Raw genomic sequence first — 19,734 nt, forward strand, 5'->3', positions numbered from 1 at the left:
AGTGCTTACTAATCTTTTATTATTTGCCTGCCAGTGTTTTGGGTGGTGGAAATCTTATTTTGAACAATATATTCTATTTTATTTTCTCTCTTCACTGCTGTACAAAAATGAGATTCCAGAATTTGGGGTGTGCACTTCAGTGGCTGAAAAGAAACTGATGTGATGAATTGTTGGGGGGGGGTAATATATACCCCCTGAACACTAAGATACTTGTAATGCACCACATATATGAGCAATGTGGCTATTTTTTTCTTTGTAGATTAAGAGAAGTTTAAATTACTTGCAGCCTATAAGCATTTTATGTACATTGATGGAGTAATAGAGGATTCTGTAAATGGAGGTAATTCCATTTGCAAAAAAAATCGTGTAAAGAATTAATAATTTTTGTTAGAGGTTGGTAATTATTTTGCTAGAAAACAAATAAGAGTTTTGTTTTTTAAATCTCTGTGTTCTTGTAACTTAGAAAATGGGGGGCTTCCCTGGTGGCGCAGTGGTTGAGAATCCGCCTGCCGATGCAGGAGACACGGGTTCGTGCCCTGGTCCGGGAAGATCCCACGTGCCGCGGAGCAACTAAGCCCGTGAGCCATGGCCGCTAGGCCTGCGCGTCCGGAGCCTGTGCTCCGCAACGGGAGAGACCACAACAGTGAGAGGCCCGCATACCGCAAAAAAAAAAAAAAAAAAAAAAAAAAGAAAGAAAATGGGAATTCCCTGAAATCTTTATATACAGAGACTTGAATTAGTCCCCTAAGCTCATTGAACAGTTCTGCCAAACAGATTTCTAATCTGAGGTTATACTCTTTGGTTGTACCTTTATAGTTGTCTGTACTTCTGAGAAGTTTTTCTAGCCATGTTACTACTCTTAAATAACCTTCCAATTCTTGCCATTCTTGTTCCTTGGGCATTTATCTGGTTGATAGGCACTTTTTTTTTTTTTTTTTTTTTTTTTGCGGTATGCGGGCCTCTCACTGTTGTGGCCTCTCCCGTTGCGGAGCACAGGCTCCGGACACACAGGCCTAGCGGCCATGGCTCACGGGCTTAGTTGCTCCGCGGCATGTGGGATCTTCCCGGACCAGGGCACGAACCCGTGTCTCCTGCATCGGCAGGCGGATTCTCAACCACTGCGCCACCAGGGAAGCCCAGGCACTTATTATTTGAATAAGGTTTTCTATGAGTTTTTTTTTTTAATGTTAATTTACTCAATTGGAATATGAATTATCTTTTTCATATGGGATGGTTACAAATCACAATGGAAAGTTGTTAGTCCTTGTTCTGTGCAAATGCTATGCTAGCTGTTGTTGGGACATAAATAGACCAAGAAAGGTACAATCCATGACCTTAAAGGACTTTACAAGGTAGAAAAGGAAGCATACAGAGACAGGAAGAAGGAGATAAAGGGAGGGCATTTCTCATTGACTGAATAGGGAACTGTATGCTCAATAACCCTGTTTGATCTTGCTCTTCAATAAGTATTAAACACATTAGATGTCCAGGATTATACCAGTCACTAGGGGGAATACAGAATTATTTGATATGATTCTTGCCTTCAAGGAACTTAACTTTTTAAGCAAAGGATAGGAAATGAAACAGTATTTTACGTCTGTATGAAACTCCCACTTTTGGAAGATAAATTATAAAAATTTCTTCATCTGTTCATTTTAGTCATGCCTATATTTCTAAAAATTAACAGAAAACTAATTCTTTACTTTAAATAACAGAAGTGCCCTTTTGGCGCCTTATCAATTGTCAATTTACCAAGCAACTTGGAAAAAGAAACAACACATCGATATTGTGCCAACGCCTTCAAGCTTCACAGGTATATTTCCAAGTCAGCATTCTTCTTTACTTCAGTCAAGAGTAAATCCATTTGGAATTTTCAGAGAAGTAACAAAAATGGAAAAAAAGTGGTATTAACTTTTGCATCCACTAAAGCAAAACACAGTATTATAACATCATGCAGAATCATATTGTATATGTCAGTGGTTCATTCTAGCTAACATTAAAATTACCTGAGGGTCTTTTAAAGACTAGTAATGCCCAGGTAATTTCAGCCCAGTTGAATTACATCTTATCCCTGGATGTACAATCTGGACCTTAATAAGTTGAAAAGGCTCCCAGTGATTCTAATATACAATTGGGGGTGAGAATCACTGTTGTTAATAATATCCTTATCCCCAAAATACTTTTAAGGGAACTCATCTTGATTTTATTAATCTCATAATCTACAGAGAATATTACTCTGGACTTAGACATATATCATTAATGACAGGCATTCTTTGAGGTTTTTAATCTGCTGAACACTAATATTTTGAACATAGGAGTCTAGATTTAACTAATAAAAAGGTATTTCTCAACTGCCAGCTTTAAGGGGCCTATTGCAGCAGGGAGAATGAAGTGGAATATTTCTGGTTGATGTGGCACTTCTCTCCTTGTAAGTAAATGGCAGGCCAAAAAAAAGAAAGACTGTGAGGTTGCACCTGCTATGCAATTTTCTACCAAAGCATTTTATTACACATGAAAACAGCCTTATATGGAAAGAAAATTTGTTACTTTAGAATAGACTTTGACTGAAAGTTGAATAAATAAAATTTGGAGTAATATTAGTCATGGATGCATTTCTAACAACAGTTTAAGTTAATCTTGGCTGCTGTTTTTGTTTTTTCCTAATAGCCAATAATATCTGGCAGATATCTCTTTTGTCTTATTAATGAATGTGTGTGGAGTGCAAGCGCATTAAAATACATCATTCTGGTATTACGTCACTTTTTCTACATAAGTCTGAGTTGTCTTATTATTTTTGTACACTTACGACAGGTTGCCTATTCCTCGTCCGGGTGAAGTTTTGGGATTAGTTGGAACTAATGGTATTGGAAAGTCAACTGCTTTAAAAATTTTAGCAGGAAAGCAAAAGCCAAACCTTGGAAAATATGATGTATGTATTGCCACCTTATAAAAATGAATATCTTGGTTCAGTTTTATGAGGCTATGAAGGAGAGAGTATGTGTGATTTTATTTTTTAATGTTCTTATTTTCAAGATTATTTGTGGAATTAACACTGAGAAACTATCAATGAAACTCCTTTTTAGGTAAAATCTGTTAATGCTGCTTAATTGATAATTCTGAGCTTTCGTAAACTGTTATGAGTTGTGTTTCTTGATTTGAAATTAAATCCACCTCTAATATTATCTTAGAAGCAGAGGTATTCTCTTTGGATGTGTGTTCTATTTTGTATAACATTCATGCTCTTTGCAATTGTATTATTAAATTCAGGTAATTATACATATATTTCTAGGACCCACCTGATTGGCAAGAAATTTTGACTTACTTCCGTGGATCTGAATTGCAAAATTACTTTACCAAGATTCTTGAAGATGACCTAAAAGCCATTATCAAACCTCAGTATGTAGACCAGATTCCCAAGGCTGCAAAGGTCAGTTGCTTTTGAGGAGAAATTTAGTGGGGTATTACAAATATTGGTGAACATATAAAAGATAAGTCAAAGTAAACTTGTTTTATTTTGTGACTCTTTTTAATAGTGAAGGAACTTTAGTATTGCAGGAAAATAATACTATTTCTGATATATTATGGCAGGGGACAGTGGGGTCTATTTTGGACCGGAAAGATGAAACAAAGACACAAGCAATTGTATGTCAGCAGCTCGGTAAGTGTTTTTTTTGTGTGTATGTGTTTTAATAGGCCCTGAACTTAACTCATAAAGATAGGCTATCTTTATATGGATTACTGAAATAAATGGAAAAATCTCTAGTAGTTGTCATATTTTCAACAGAAATATTCAAACGCAGAATGATTTGCAATATACATTTTACCTTGAAGAGGTAAAATGAAATAACATTGAACACAATGCCTCTATGTTCCTTGTAGATTTAACCCATCTAAAAGAACGCAACGTTGAAGATCTTTCAGGAGGAGAGTTGCAGAGATTTGCCTGTGCTGTCGTTTGTATACAGAAAGCTGATATGTAGGTTACTTTATACTTTTTGTAAATCTTATCCTTACTTTAGAGTTTTTATTTATAATGCTGCTAATAGAGCAGTGGTTTGAGAGAAATTAATAGAAAGAGTATCTAATGTTCTAACTTTGAGGTCAAATGTTGAAACAGTTGTGCATCCATTGCCTATTTCCCTCTTATTTCATCAGGGGTAAAAAATACATTTAGGTAAGTACCTTACAACTTATGGGTTCTAGAGCTCTTTAATCTGAAGTCAGCTGTTTATTTTGTAAACTCTCTTTATACATAAGAAGGACATTTTTTTAAGATGAAGCTCTCCTACCAAGCCGGCAAGGTTTTCCATAGCTCAAGTGGAAAATCAGGTCTTTTAGGTTATCCTAAATCAGGGTGGCTTGCCATGTGAGAGAGAAGAAGGAAGTGAAAAAGGCGAGTTTCCTTTCTACCTTTTAATGCCTCTCTTCTCCCAGATATTTCTTGCTCTCATCTTTTTCCATACTTCTACTCTGGCATCCAATGCATGCTAGTTTTTCTCCATAAAGTATTCTGTAATTCTGGGCAGATCCCTCCTTTCCAAAAACTCTGCTTTAGTGCAACCGACTTTAGCCAATTAAGAGAGCCCTCTGAATTACTTCGGAATATATCAATATTTTTCATGAGGAGATAACAGTTTGTAAGTTAGCCTAATCTGGGAGTCTCTCCCCAGACTTGATATGCAGTCCTGCCTTTTGTAATTTCTCTTCTTCCTTCTCCTTCTGAACAGAATACAGAAATTTTTACCATTATGGGATGGGCGCCTCATTATTATAAGGGGATTTTTGTTGTTGTTAAATCAGAAACTGTATCTCAGTGCTTTAAAATAACATGCAAGATAGAATTTTATCATACTTGCCTTTCAAATTATTATGTTTGCTTTTCTTTTTCATAGTTTCATGTTTGATGAACCTTCTAGTTACCTAGATGTCAAGCAGCGTTTAAAGGCTGCTATTACTATACGATCTCTAATAAATCCAGATAGGTAAGTACAGATTTGGTATATGCCTGTGCTGTTTTGTTTGAGGAGTTTCACAGATTTCTAAAGTTTAAACACTGGGACCATCAGTGTCACATACATGTGCATGTTTTCCATCTTGGTTTTTGGCGCTATCACTTGAACTACCTTCCTCTATAGAAAAGAGATTCTTAATGCAAGTTCCATTTACTACCATACCTGTTTCCAGGGAGCCTAAGAATACTCTGTAGTGATATGCAAATTTTGGCATATATGTATGGATTTCTGGGAAGCAGATCCTTAACTTTTACCAGATTTTCAAATGGATATGTCACTCATACACACAATTTAGAACAGAGTAATTCCGGTTTCCCAGGTCTTACTGAGCACAAGGGAGTTCTTAAAAACTTCTATTAAGTAATCACAACATCCTGTATTTGTAGGGTGCTTTTGTAGTTTGCAGAGTTTTTATATCCATTATCTCATTTGCGCCTCAGTAATCTTGTAAGTAAGAATCTTTAGGTGGTATTCCCATTTTGCAGATGAAGATGTTTTAAGGTCAGAAAAGCTAGTTATTTCTAGGTTTCAAATTTATGATATGGCAAGAACCCAGGGCTTTTTTTCTGTTCCTCTCTTTAGTAGCTGATTTCATTCATAGCTGATCTTACAAGAGAGCAAGAGAAATCCCTAGGGATCAAAAAAACCAAAGAGAGAACTGTAAATTACAGGGGAAAAACAAGGATGGCTTTCTTGAGGGGACGTTGCTTGTCTCTGTAGTAAGTCTTGAGCTTTAACAGCCACTTGTGGGCAAGAAGCAAGGCCTTGTATTGAATTATCACACAAAATGCCGGGACTCTCAAACGACTGCTTTCTCAGCAAAAGAGCAAACACAGGAGGATGTCAAGGAAACATACACCTGTCACTCACTGAGATCCTTGGAAATGGAGGGCTGGCTCCCCTTCAGATCTCTTTAGGGACTGGCAGCTCACGTGGATGTGGAATTGAAATTTATGTAATCAGGGGAGTCTAAGAACCATCCATGTTAAGAAAGTAACATAACAGGAGGGCCCTAGAATCTTTAAGTTCTATGTTACCTAGATGAAGCAAATATAAAACCACTCTGGAAGCATATGCCCTCAACCCTGGTCACACAGGATTTCTACAGGTAAAGACTCAAGAGCTTTAAGCCCAGAGTTATAAATGATAGGAGGAAACTGTCTACAAATGAGTCAGTAGACACAACAAACAGCAGGATTTAGACTCAGGAACTTTGAGTGACATTCTCAAGGAGACTGTAAAATAATATTTAAAATAATTTAAAACATGAAGATTTAAAACTCTTAAGAATATGATACTACAGAAAAGCAACAAGTAAATGTTTAAAAAACCCAAGCAAATCTAGAAATTAAAAATATATTTATGACATTGAAAACTCACTGGACAGATTAGACAGGTTAGGTACAACAGAAAAGAGCGTGAGAAACTTGAAAAGTTGATCTGAGCAAGCTACCAGAATACAGCAGAGAGAGAATGAGATTGAAATACAGAAGGGAGGTTCAGAGACATGGAGAATGGGATAAGAGAAAATAGAATGAGAAGATGATTTACATATATCTTAATAGGAGTCTGAAAAATAAAGCTGTGAAAAGGTCATGGATGGGTATTTTCCAGAATTGGAAAACTTGACTCCATAGATTCAAGGAGCAAATGATCCATGTACATACCTTGAAGTAAAACTTGGAATATTAGTGGTAAAGAGACAGTCTTAATTGAGCCAAACCATAGCCATAATTTTCACTTCATACATAGACCAGGCATTATGATAGCCTCTTTGGGAAAAGTAAGAGTATAAAATGTCCCAATATTCAGGGACTTAAGGATAAGGTAAATTAAAGAATACACAAGCCATCAAGTCAGTTCTCAACCCTAATACCTTTTTATAAAATATTTTTATATTCCTTTATTTTACTGAAATGAATATCATCGATATTATCTACATTTACACATAATTTTTTAGTACTATATAATGCTTTAACCATAATAAAAATGGTAAAAGGATAATAATTTACAACTAGGTGACATGTATTTCAATAATCAGCCAAATCACTACATTCTATATTATGAGAGGGTAGTAACCATAGTTGTAAAAGGGATAACATTCCAAAACAGGTTAGATTGACAAAGCAAAGAAAATGATTGTTAGACATTTTATCAGATGTGCTAGGTCTCATTTTTACAGGTATAGGGTCAAAATAATCTCTTTGTAATGATAGACTGATAATAAAAAGTTACAGGAAGTATATCTGCATCCTGAAATTCTACAACATATCAAGGCATACATTCAGTCTTTAATGCTGTAAAAAGATTTTGAAGATCATATCCTCCGATAAACAACAAGAAACAGAGGATGGATTAGAGAGGGGAACAGTAATGCGAGAGGAAGATTAAAAACCAACAGATAGCCCAAAATTAAGTGTAGGGTGTAAATTATCATAGCATAGATTTCTCATGCTACAGATTATTGTTTCTTTCCAAACCCTCAGAAAATAGAGTGGATCCCCTAAATCTTTTTTAACATTTTGGACTTCTGCATAAGCTCCATTTGAAAGTAGGGAAGGCAGGAGGTGTGACTTATTTTTTTCTTCTCAAAGCACATTAAAAGCCACTAGATAATAACTATGCTGCCTTATACTGGGCCTTGAAGATTTTAATGGTAAAAAAGCAGAGAATTATTCCAAATAATGGAACATTGCCAATAAAGATACCAAGGCAGGATAAGTATTGGCCCACTTGGGTGATTTGCCATTTTTATTGATGCTCACCATGTTCAACACTGGGCAAAAGTTTATTTGCATATTAAGAAGGGTGTTCCTACTGGAGGTAGAATTGGAGGTGAACCATGAAAGGGTTATGTAGAATTTCAGCAGGTGAGGATTTAAGGCAGGATTTTAGACCATTGAGATGATAGACCACCCTTAGACACCCTTAGGGATAGAAGGATAGATTATTCAGGAAACAAGGAAAGCCATTTTTCAGTGCATCCTATATATAAATGAAATAAATACAGATGCTGTGGTTCAATTGACCAATTTTTCGACTTTACAATATTGTGAAAGCAATACACATTCAGTAGAAATGGTACTTCAAATTTTGATATTTTCCCGGTCTGGCAATAGGGAATACGATATTGTCTTCTGATGCTAGGCAACAGCAGCAAGCCACAGCTTCAAGTCAGCCACATGAGCACGGGGGTAAACAGCTGGTAGCCTTACAACCATTCTGTTTTTCACTTTCAGTACAGTATTCAGTACATTACATGAGATACTCAACACTTTATTATAAAATAGGCTTTATGTTACATGATTTTGCCCAACTGTAGGCTAATATGAGTGTTCTGAGCACATTTCAGGTAGGCTAGGCTAAGTATGATATTTGTTAGATTAGGCATATTAAATGCATTTTCAAATTACGATGGGTTTATCAGGGTGTATGTAACCTTATAAACTGAGGAAGATCTATAGTAGCTAAAGTTTTGGAAGGTCTTAAAAGAAAGTCTGAAGATGTTATGTGTTTCATTTGGAACTGAGAGCCACATCTGGGGACCTGAAGAAAATGAGGTTTGTTAAAAGCCTATAACAATATTGATTGAAATGACAGCCTGAATTAGAATCTAGATAGAGAAAGAAAAGAATGAATTAGACATGCTTGACAATTTAAACAATATATGATTGCAAATAAAATTGAGTCTTTTTTTTATGAGAGTAGTGATTCCATCAATAAAAACATGGTTGGTTAATTTTTATTTGTACAGGAAGCTGATAAATTAGAATTTTAGGTGTCTATAGGACATTGCTTTTTGAATATCTTGAGCTAAGTTTAATAGGAATAGATGCTGTATAAAAGCTTTATGATTATTAATTTGCCTAATAGTTTCTACACTAGCAATATTTTTTTCTTACCACTTTGAAAAGGTCATGTCATACCCATCCCGTTTATAAACTTCTCCAGTACACACACTAACCTATTTTCTTTCTTACCGTCACTAGATTTTTATTACCTATAAAAACATTTTGCTAACGTAGTGTTTTTTTGGTATTGTTTCATATCCATTCCTTGTCTCCACAGCTAAAGTGAAAGTTCTCGGGTTGAGGATTCTGTTGTATTCTCTATCCATTCCTTGCTACAGCTAGCATGAGACAGGACAAGTAGAAGGGTTTAATGCATAAGTTGAAGAGCATAATAAACCGTTTAGAATAGGTCTGATTTAAATCTATTATAATTGTTTCTGCCTCGTAAAGTTTATTTTAAAATGTTTTTTATTAGCAAAACATTTATTTCATATATTCATACACTGTTTCATGTTAACTTTTTTCTTTTAGTTTAGGAAAACAATTTGAAATACGAACGTTGATAATGAGTCTTAAAATGTTTTATAACTTATGCTTAATATGGTCTTTATGGTTAATTTTTAAAAATATCTATCTTCCTGAAATTTACACTGTAGTTTTTTAAAAAACTATGTAAAAGTTTTAATTATAATTAAATATAATTTTAATTATATATATTATATTACATTCTAAAATAAAAATCTATATTGATTTTCAGATATATCATTGTGGTGGAGCATGATCTAAGTGTATTAGACTATCTCTCTGACTTCATCTGCTGTTTATATGGCGTACCAAGTGCTTATGGTGTTGTCACTATGCCTTTTAGCGTAAGAGAAGGTAACTTGAAAAACTTTTCACAATGCTGTCTTCTCTTTCACTCTAATGCTTAGAAAATGTATTGCTGTTGATGCTAAGTAGTTAAGTGTTGCTGTCGTATTACGTATTCAAAACTCTGGCCTTAAGGAATTTAATCTCGCGATAGATTATACATATATAAGGTTATATACATCAGTTGTTAAACATAACCTATGTCTTTTTGTAGAAGTTTTTGTTGTGGGTAAAAAATGCTCGATCAATTTCACTATTTTTTTTGCTATATTAAAAGTTTCTTTTATATTTTGGCCTCTGTAGCATCACTGTTCTATTTGTCATGTTCAGCTTTATCTTTGACGGGCCAATACCAGTAGGAAAACTTAAAATCCATTTAGTGCTCATCTTGTTTTCATGTTTCAAATTTATCTGTAATCTGTATCCTAAGTTTGTGAAACTAAGACTATACAAAAGTCTAATAAGATAGTTAAGTATATTATAGTCTAGTTAAGTGACTAAAATTCTAATAAAATAGCTTAGTAAGTGTATTTTCACTTATTCCTTCTACTTTCAGGAAAGAGGGACTCTCTGGTCTCTCTTTTCTGTGTCTCTTCCCTAAGCAAGTTAGGCAAAAGTAAAAAACTAGCCTACCACTAAGTGGCTCTTGAAACAGAATCAGTGCACTCTCTACCTGGTACACCTTCTTCCTTTTAATTTCTTTCTTGTTCCCCTTCACTGCTTCCTCATTCCTATTTTTACTTTTTTACATTTCTTCTCTCCAGCTATGCCTTAAGCTGGCAATCTAGAACACCTAGAAGGACTACTTAGTCCATATCTTGAAAAAATACCATATTCTACAAAAATTATTATTCATGTAGCCTTATAGCTCCCTAGGTTGAACAGGCTCTTTTTTTTTAAAGCTGTCTCTTCAAAGAGATTGCTTTTGAGTTACCTAAGAAACTTTGGAGAAAGAAATTATATTGCATCATACTCTGCATAAAAAGGCGGTGGTGGCTTTTTTAATTTATAAAAAGTGCATAAATAGTTTAAGCTGTGGGGAAGGAATTGCTCTCACATCCCTATCTATACATTTGAGATAGGTAGGTATTTTAAGGGAAAATTTGTGAGATTGCCCGTTTTCTTTCCAGTAGTAAGAGATGATACAGAAGCAATTAATGTTTTATTCTCCTCATTCAGCAAGTATTTATTGAATACCTACTCTGCCTAAAGTAGTTCTAGAATTGCATTGATGATAATGACATGGGTACCTGGCAATCACTTTTCATAATTCCATTTATAGATGCCATGTCTAAAGCCTATGCCAAGAAGTAGTTCCTGGTGAGGTTTTTAATGTACCCTATCTGTTAAAACAATACAAGTAACAAACTGCACTTAATCTTTCTGCTTTTCTTTAATATACTGAAATTAACACATTATATGTAAAAGCTCTTTATGAACTGTAAAGGAATTTTAGCGTGAACTCATTTTTAAATTGGCAAGAGAGACATTGCAGTATTAATGTATAAAGCTGACTTGTTAGTGTTTTTTCCACAAAGTCACTTCTCTGAGCTTTCATTTTCTTACCTGATGAATTAGGCACTTGGACTAAATGGCCACTAAGGTTCCTTCAAGTTTATATTTTTATTTAATTTTTGGTTTTAATCTTTTTAACCCCACATTTGTTATTTTCAAATAGTTTAAGATATAAAAATGCTAATTTGGGCAGAATAAACACATATATTCTGTCAGTAAATATTTATTGAACACCTGTGTTCTAGGCTGAAAAGGCCTAGATGTGGTTCTTAATTGCAGATGACATGAATAATATCCTTAGACTTTCTTTCAAGACCTTCTGAAACTTCACCTACTGGCCTTCTTTTATAAATAGTAAACACTTTTAAAAAAGATACTTTCACTGTTTCCCAAATAATCCACTTTTCCATTTCTGTGCACCTGCCATTGTGGTTCTTAACAACTTCAGTATGGAGGAGTTTTCATGTACAGTATGTTAGTTTACTTTCAGTTATTAAAATCTGTTTAGATAATGGTGTTTGTACAGTGAAGCCAAAAAAAAGGTTAATGAAATTAGTTTGTCATTATAAATTTCTTTCAAACCTGTAAAGTTAATCTGAAAACAAATGCAGTAAATCATAACTTCAGTGTTTGGTTATGTCTCCCATGAAAATGAATATTCGTAACTTAAATCATCTTTTAAAAATTATTGCTCAAACTATTTTAATTTATTTTATGTCAATCTGAAAATATTCCATTTTACCTACTTGTCATTTTGTAGAGAAAAATTAAAATTTTTTATTTTAAAATACAGAAGAAACGGCATCACAGGCTTTCACAGAAAATCTGATGGAAAAAATCTTATAAAAATCACATAATAATGAAAAGTTAGGCTTTTTGTATATAGGCATGTATGTATGCATGAATTATTTAAACTTGGCGTGTTAAGTACATGAAACACTTGTCACACTGCATGCTGTAAATCCACAGAAATTTAAATCTATGCATAGATTGCTCACAAGGGAACCTAGGGTTTTGGCTTTTATATGATCATTTATTTTTGTGGAAAAAGTTTAGTCTTTAAGTGATCTTTACTAATCTATTTCAATGACTTTCCAATAGGCATAAACATTTTTTTGGATGGCTACGTTCCAACAGAAAACTTAAGATTCAGAGATGCATCACTTGTTTTTAAAGTAGCTGAGACAGCAAATGAAGAAGAAGTCAAAAAGATGTGTATGTATAAATATTGTGGAATGAAGAAAAAGATGGGAGAGTTTGAGCTAGCAATTGTATCTGGAGAGTTTACAGATTCTGAAATCATGGTGATGTTGGGGGAAAATGGTAAGTTTTCCTTATTTTGTGATATTCGGAAGTTTGTTCTGTTTATCCAGTAACTTAGTGTTAATTACTCTGTGAAAAACTTTGACTCAGTTATAGGTCTGGGAGCTGGATTGAATTCCTACATTTCTCAGTGTAGTTCACATTTTGTGACAACATATGATTTAATCTGTCATTTAATCGAGTTTGTATTTCTTTTGTTTTCATAACGTTCAGTGAGAATAAGATTTTTTCTAAGCTGGTTTTTCTATGTATAAATTGATATGAATAGCACTTATTCATCTTAGAAACTGACTAAGAAGGAAAGGATAAATTGGTAGTTCTGAAGCAGTCTAGTTTAAAATGTTTTCCTTGCATTCCTCCACTTGGAACCTTTCTTAATTTAAATTTAGGCTAATCTTAACTTTGTAAATAGTTGTATTACCAACACTTTTAAGTAATAGATTATCGTCATAAATATAGTTATGAGATGAATGAGTGCCAAGTATCTGGTATTGCTGTCATGATTTTTAGAAAAAGATTTGAATTGTGTACTTACAGCTTACGAAACTGTAGAAGAAAAAAATTTTATGAAGATTGTTGCAATATGTCAGTTTTTAGTTAATAGGAATTTTGAGCTTGGTTGCAATTAAATATTTCATTGACTGGCCTTTATGATGATGGTATCATTCATAACAATTATTGTCCTGTCTTAACAGTAAATTGTGTGCATTGATATTTTAGCTAAGTAAGTCTTTCAAAAACTAACCCAAGACTTTATAGACCCACTGTTTGTTAAAATGGCCGTCATAGGCTTTAAATAGTCTATATTCCTCCTAATTAGTTCAGAATGATACTTGAGAAATGAATCGTGAAAGTTAAAGTATTTTTCTATATAACCTTCAGAATTCAGTAGTGTCAGTGTATTTGTTCAAAACTAATTTCTCAGTTAAAACCCAGTAGTACATTAGTGATTTACTGTAAATGTGAAGCATCTTTCAAGTCAATTTTTTGTATGTTGTGTTGCTAGGTACTGGTAAAACGACGTTTATCAGAATGCTTGCTGGGAGACTTAAACCTGATGAAGGAGGTACTATTGTAATATTGAGTCTTTTTACTCTGTTCCACATAGTAAACTTTAAAGATCTGGGCTGTTTTCAGTGTCTTATTTATTTGCATTACTTTGCAGGGGAAGTACCAGTTTTAAATGTCAGTTATAAGCCACAGAAAATCAGTCCCAAATCAACCGTGAGTTATTCTGTTATTTTGTTATTGAAGAAGAGTTTATATACGTAGAGCATTAATCTTACACTGTATCAAAATTTTTCTCCAAATTAGTTTCTGTACAGGTGTAATAAGGTGGCTAAGGAAGATCTTAGGACTACTACAGTCCTTTATTCATTTCCACTACTAGGAAACTCTTTTAAAGTATGTTTGGCATCTTTTTCCAAAATAAATCTTCAAAAACTTAATGTGTTTTGGTGCTGCAAATGACACCAAGAAAGTGAAAGGCTACCCACAGGACTGGAGAAATTATTTGCAAATCATATATTTAATAAGGTACTCGTATCCAAAATATATAAAGAACTCTTACAGGTCAATTTTTAAATGGGCAAAGGATTTTTGTATGACATTTTTTCCAAAGAAAATATACAGATAGCCAATAAACACATGAAAAGATGCATACCATTGTTAGTCATTAGGGAAATGCAAATCAAAACCACATTGAGATACTACATCACACCCACTAGAATGACTTAAAGCAGAAAGACAATAACAAGTATTGCTGAGGATGTGGAGAAATTAGAACCTCATACGTTGCTGGTGGGAATGAAAAATGGTAGAGCCACTGTTATTCTGTCATAAAAAGAAATAAAACACTGATACATGTTACAATACGGATGAGCCATAAAACATTATGAAATTAACCTCCTTTGATTTCTGCAGGTGTTGTAATGAACTTATTAACTACAGTATCTATGCTCAGTACCTCAGTACTCACTCACGTTGGGAATATCTGAGATGGCTTGGCTTACAATGAAAATTTTATCGTTGATGCGTTCTCAAACTCAGCCCTCTTCTCAAATAACAAGTTAAAAAACATCTTAAATTCATCCCTGTCATATTATTGTGCATTTTGTGTTAGCTCACAGATTGCCTAAGATTACTTGATATCCATATTGACCTTTAGAAGTATTCCTAGTCTCTAATGATTTCTTCCCTGAAACATTCATCATTTACTACTTTCAAATTTTAAGATTTCTGTTTTGTTTTTTTTTTAACTTGGACATGGTGGGTTTTTAATTTTTAAAATCTCAAAACATGTCATAGCTGATGGATAAGCATCAAAATACTGTTGATATCTGTTGGTGGCAAATTGATATACTTTTGCTGTGTAGCTTAACTTTCTCAAGATTCATAATTAGAGTAGTTCTGTACTGAAATAAAATTTCATTACTTTTCCATTAAAAACAGGGAAGTGTTCGCCAACTACTACATGAAAAGATCAGAGATGCTTACACTCATCCACAATTTGTGACTGATGTAATGAAGCCTCTGCAAATTGAAAACATCATCGATCAAGAGGTACTCTAAAATAATTTTTGTTGTTTTATTATTTTAAACTTCGGATGTCTCTACATGGTTTACTGAACTTCTTTTGCAAATAGGTGCAGACATTATCTGGTGGTGAACTGCAGCGAGTAGCTTTAGCTCTTTGTTTGGGCAAACCTGCTGATGTCTATTTAATTGATGAACCATCTGCATATTTGGATTCTGAGCAAAGACTGATGGCTGCTCGAGTTGTCAAACGGTAATGTCCCGCTCATAAGAGTATTACCTGTGATCATGTGTAGTGGCAGACAAAAGTGCTTAATATAGTGTTTGAATATGATGATATAAAACTTTTCAAAATCATGTGTTTTAGTTTCATACTCCATGCTAAGAAGACAGCTTTTGTTGTGGAACATGACTTCATCATGGCCACCTATCTAGCAGATCGAGTCATTGTTTTTGATGGTGTTCCATCTAAGAACACAGTTGCAAACAGGTAAAACTATTTTCTAAGCTATTCAAACCTAATTATAAGTTCTGACACTTAGAAACTTACTTTATTTAGTTATTTATTTATTTCAAGTTGACTGGCTCTTTTTTTTTTTACTCTTTGTTGGAGTATAATTGCTTTACAATGTTGTGTTAGTTTCTGTTGTACAACAAACTGAATCAGCTATATGTATACATATATCCCCATATCCCCTCCCTCTTGAGCCTCCCTCCCGTCCTCCGTATCCCACCCCCAGGTAGTCACATAGCACTGAACTGATCTCCCTGTGCTATGCGGCTGCTTCCCACTAGCTATCTGTTTTACATTCGGTAGTGTATATATGTCAGTGTTACTCTCTCACTTCGTCCCAGCTTCCCTTTCCCCCCACTGTGTCTTCAAGTCTGTTCTTTACATCTCTGTCTTTATTCCTGCCCTGCCACTAGGTTCATCAATACTGGTTTTTTAGATTCCATATATGTATGTTAACATACGGTATGTGTTTTTCTCTTTGTGACTTACTTCACTGTATGACAGACTCTAGGTCCATCCACCTCATTACAAATAACTCAGTTTTGTTCCTTTTTATGGCTGAGTAATATTCCATCATATATATGTGCCACATCTTCTTTATCCATTCATCTGTCTATGGACATTTAGATTGCTTCCATATCCTGGCAGTTGTACCACAATGTTCATTGCAGGAATATTTACATGTATCTTTTTGAATTATGGTTTTCTCAGGGTATATGTCCAGTAGTGGGATTGCTGGGTCATGTGGTAGTACTATTTTTAGGTTTTTAAGGAACTTCTATACTGTTCTCTATAGTGGCTGCATCAATTTACAATCCCACCAACAGTGCAAGAGGGTTCCCTTTTCTCCACACCTTCTCCAGCATTTATTGTTTCTAGATTTTTTGATGATAGCCGTTCTGACTGCTGTGAGGTGATACCTCATTGTGGTTTTGATTTGCATTTCTCTAATAATTAGTGATTTTGAGCATCTTTTCATGTGTTTGTTGACAATCTGTATGTCTTCTTTGGAGAAACGTCTATTTAGGTCTTTTGCCCATTTTTGGATTGGGTTGTTTGTTTTCTTGATACTGAGCTGCATGAGCTGCTTGTATATTTTAGAGATTAATCCTTGTCAGTTGCTTCTTTTGCAAATATTTTCTCCCATTCTGAGGGTTGTCTTTTCGTCTTGTTTATGGTTTCCTTTGCTGTTCAAAAGCTTTTAAGTTTCATTACGTCCCATTTGTTTATTTTTGTTTTTATTTCCATTTCTCTAGGAGGTGGGTCCAAAAGGACCTTGCTGTGATTCATGTCATGGAGTGTTCTTTGTGTCTTTTCCTCTAAGAGTTTTATAGTGTCTGTCTGGCCTTACATTTAGGTCTTTAATCCATTTTGAGTTTATTTCTGTGTATGGTGTTAGGAAGTATTCTAATTTCATTCTTTTACATGCAGCTGTCCAGTTTTCCCAGCTCCACTTATTGAAGAGGCTGCTGTTCTCCATCATATATTCTTGCCTCCTTTGTCAAAGACAAGGTGACCATATGTGCGTGGGTTTATCTCTGGGCTTTCTATCCTGTTCCATTGATCTATATTTCTGTTTTTGTGCCAGTACCATACTGTCTTGATTACTGTAGCTTTGTAGTGTAGTCTGAAGTTAGGGAGCCTGATTCCTCCAGCTCCGTTTTTCTTTCTTGATTGCTTTGGCTACTCGGGGGCTTTTGTGTTTCCATACGGATTGTGAAATTTTTTTTTTCTATTTCTGTAGAAAATGCCATTGGTTATTTGATAGGGATTGCATTGAATCTGTAGATTGCTTTGGGTAGTATAGTCATTTTGACAATGTTGACTCTTCCAATCCAAGAACATGGTATATCTTTCCATTTGTTTTGTATCTTTGATTTCTTTCATCAGTGTCTTGTACTTTTCTGCATACAGGTCTTTAGCCTGCTTAGGTAGGTTTATTCCTAGGTATTCTTTTTGTTGCGATGGTAAGTGGGAGTCTTTCCTTGATTTCTCTTTCTGATTTTTCATTGTTAGTGTACAGGAATGCAAGAGATTTCTGTGCATTAATTTTGTATACTGTTGCTTTACCAAATTCATTGATTAGCTCTAGTAGTTTTCTGGTGTCATCTTTAACATTTACTATATATAGTTTGTTACCTGCAAACAGTGACAGTTTTACTTCTTCTTTTCCTATTTGGATTCCTTTTATTTCTTTCTCTTCTCTGATTGCTGTGGCTAAAACATCCAAAACTATGTTATGTTGAATAATAGTGGTGAGAGTGGGCACCCTTGTCTTGTTCCTGATCTTAGTGGAAATGGTTTCAGTTTTTTGCCATGGAGGATGATGTTTGCTGTGGGTTTGTCATATATGGCTTTTATTATGTTGAGGTAGGTTCCCTCTCTGCCCACTTTCTGGAGAGTTTTTATCATAAATGGGTGTTGAATTTTGTCAGAAGCTTTTTCTGCATCTATTGAGATGATCATATAGTTTTTATCCTTCAGTTTGTTAGATGGTGTATCACATTGATTGATTTGTGTATATTGAAGAATCCTTCCATTCCTGAGATAAACCCCACTTGGTCATGGTGTATGATCCTTTAGTGTGCTGTTGGATTCTGTTTGCTAGTAGTTTGTTGAGGATTTTTGCATCTATGCTCATAAGTGATATTGGCCTGTAATTTTCTTCTTTTGTGACATCTTTGTCTGCTTTTGGTATCAGGGTAATGGTGACCTCATACAGTGAGTTTGGGAGTGTTCCTTCCTCTGCTATATTTTGGAAGAGTTTGAGAAGTATAGGTGTCAGCTCTTCTCTAAATGTTTGATAGAATTCACCTGTGAAGCCATCTGGCCTTGGGCTTTTGTTTCTTGGAGGATTTTTAATCACAGTTTCACTATCAGTACTTGTGATTGGTCTTCATGTATTCTGTTTCTTCATGGTTCAGTTTTAGAAGGTTTTACTTTTCTAAGAATTTGTCCATTTCTTCCAGGTTGTCCATTTTATTGGCATATAGTTGCTTGTAGTAGTCTCTCATGATCCTTTGTATTTCTGTGGTGTCAGTTGTTACTTCTCCTGTTTCACTTATAACTCTGTTGTGACTTCAGTCTACTCCCTTTTTTTCCTGATGAGTCTGGCTAATGGTTTATCAGTTTTGTTTATCTTCTCAAAGAACCAGCTTTTAGTTGTATTGTTCTTTGCTTTTGTTTCCTTCATTTCTTTTTCATTTATTTCTGATCTGATCTTGATGATTTCTTTACTTCTGCTAATTTGGGGTTTTTTTGGTTCTTCTTTCTCTAATTGCTTTAGGTATAAGGATAGGTTGTTTATTTGAGATTTTTCTTGTTTCTTGAGGTAGGCTTGTATTGCTATAAACTTTCCTCTTAGAACTGCTTTTGCGGGCTTCCCTGGTGGCGCAGTGGTTGAGAATCCGCCTGCCGATGCAGGAGACACGGGTTCGTGCCCTGGTCCGGGAAGATCCCACATGCCGCGGAGCAACTAAGCCCGTGAGCCATGGCCACTGAGCCTGTGCGTCCGGAGCCTGTGCTCCGCAACGGGAGAGGCCACAACAGTGAGAGGCCCGCATACCGCAAAAAAAAAAAAAAAAAAAAAAAAAAAAAACAAACAAACAAAGAACTGCTTTTGCTCCATCCTGTAGGTTTTGGGTCATCGTGCTTTCATTGTCATTTGTTTCTAGCTATTTTTTTATTTCCTTTTTGATTTCTTCAGTGATCTCTTGGTTGTTTACTAGCGTATTGTTTAGCCTCCATGTGTTTGTATTTTTTACAGGTTTTTTTTTCCTGTAATTGATATCTAGTCTCCTAGCATTGTGGTCAGAAAAAATGTTTCATACAATTTCAGTTTTCTTAAATTTACCAAGGCTTGATTTGTGACCCAAGATGTAGTGTATCCTGCAGAACATTCCGTGTGCACTTGAGAAGAAAATGTATTCCTTTGTTTTTGGATGGAATGACCTATAAATTTCAATTATGTCCATCTGGTCTAATGTGTCATTTAAAGCTCATGTTTCCTTATTTATTTTGTTTGGATGATCTGTCTGTTGGTGTAAGTGGGGTGTTAAAGTCCCCTACTATTATTGTGTTACTGTCGATTTCTCCTTTCATGGTTGTTAGCATTTGCCTCATGTATTGAGGTGTTCCTTTGTTGGGTGCATAAACATTTATAACTGTTAAATCT

General features: G+C 34.8%; 1 protein-coding gene across 2 annotated transcripts in view; it reads left to right on the forward strand.

Annotated features, from left to right (window-relative positions):
* Positions 1-19,734, forward strand: part of ABCE1 (ATP binding cassette subfamily E member 1) — a 34,124-nt gene that overhangs the window by 6,780 nt on the left and 7,610 nt on the right. For both annotated transcript variants that reach the window (XM_059067372.2, XM_067035602.1), the window contains exons 4-16: positions 1,716-1,813; positions 2,812-2,929; positions 3,290-3,427; positions 3,589-3,658; positions 3,880-3,976; positions 4,893-4,982; positions 9,561-9,682; positions 12,290-12,511; positions 13,518-13,577; positions 13,677-13,735; positions 14,963-15,073; positions 15,157-15,299; positions 15,414-15,536. In XM_059067372.2, the coding sequence (XP_058923355.1) occupies positions 1,716-1,813; positions 2,812-2,929; positions 3,290-3,427; positions 3,589-3,658; positions 3,880-3,976; positions 4,893-4,982; positions 9,561-9,682; positions 12,290-12,511; positions 13,518-13,577; positions 13,677-13,735; positions 14,963-15,073; positions 15,157-15,299; positions 15,414-15,536 (1,451 nt within the window). The remainder of the gene's footprint in view (positions 1-1,715; positions 1,814-2,811; positions 2,930-3,289; positions 3,428-3,588; positions 3,659-3,879; positions 3,977-4,892; positions 4,983-9,560; positions 9,683-12,289; positions 12,512-13,517; positions 13,578-13,676; positions 13,736-14,962; positions 15,074-15,156; positions 15,300-15,413; positions 15,537-19,734) is intronic.

This window comes from Kogia breviceps, chromosome 6, assembly GCF_026419965.1.
Source record: "Kogia breviceps isolate mKogBre1 chromosome 6, mKogBre1 haplotype 1, whole genome shotgun sequence".
Classification (NCBI taxonomy): domain Eukaryota; kingdom Metazoa; phylum Chordata; class Mammalia; order Artiodactyla; family Physeteridae; genus Kogia; species Kogia breviceps.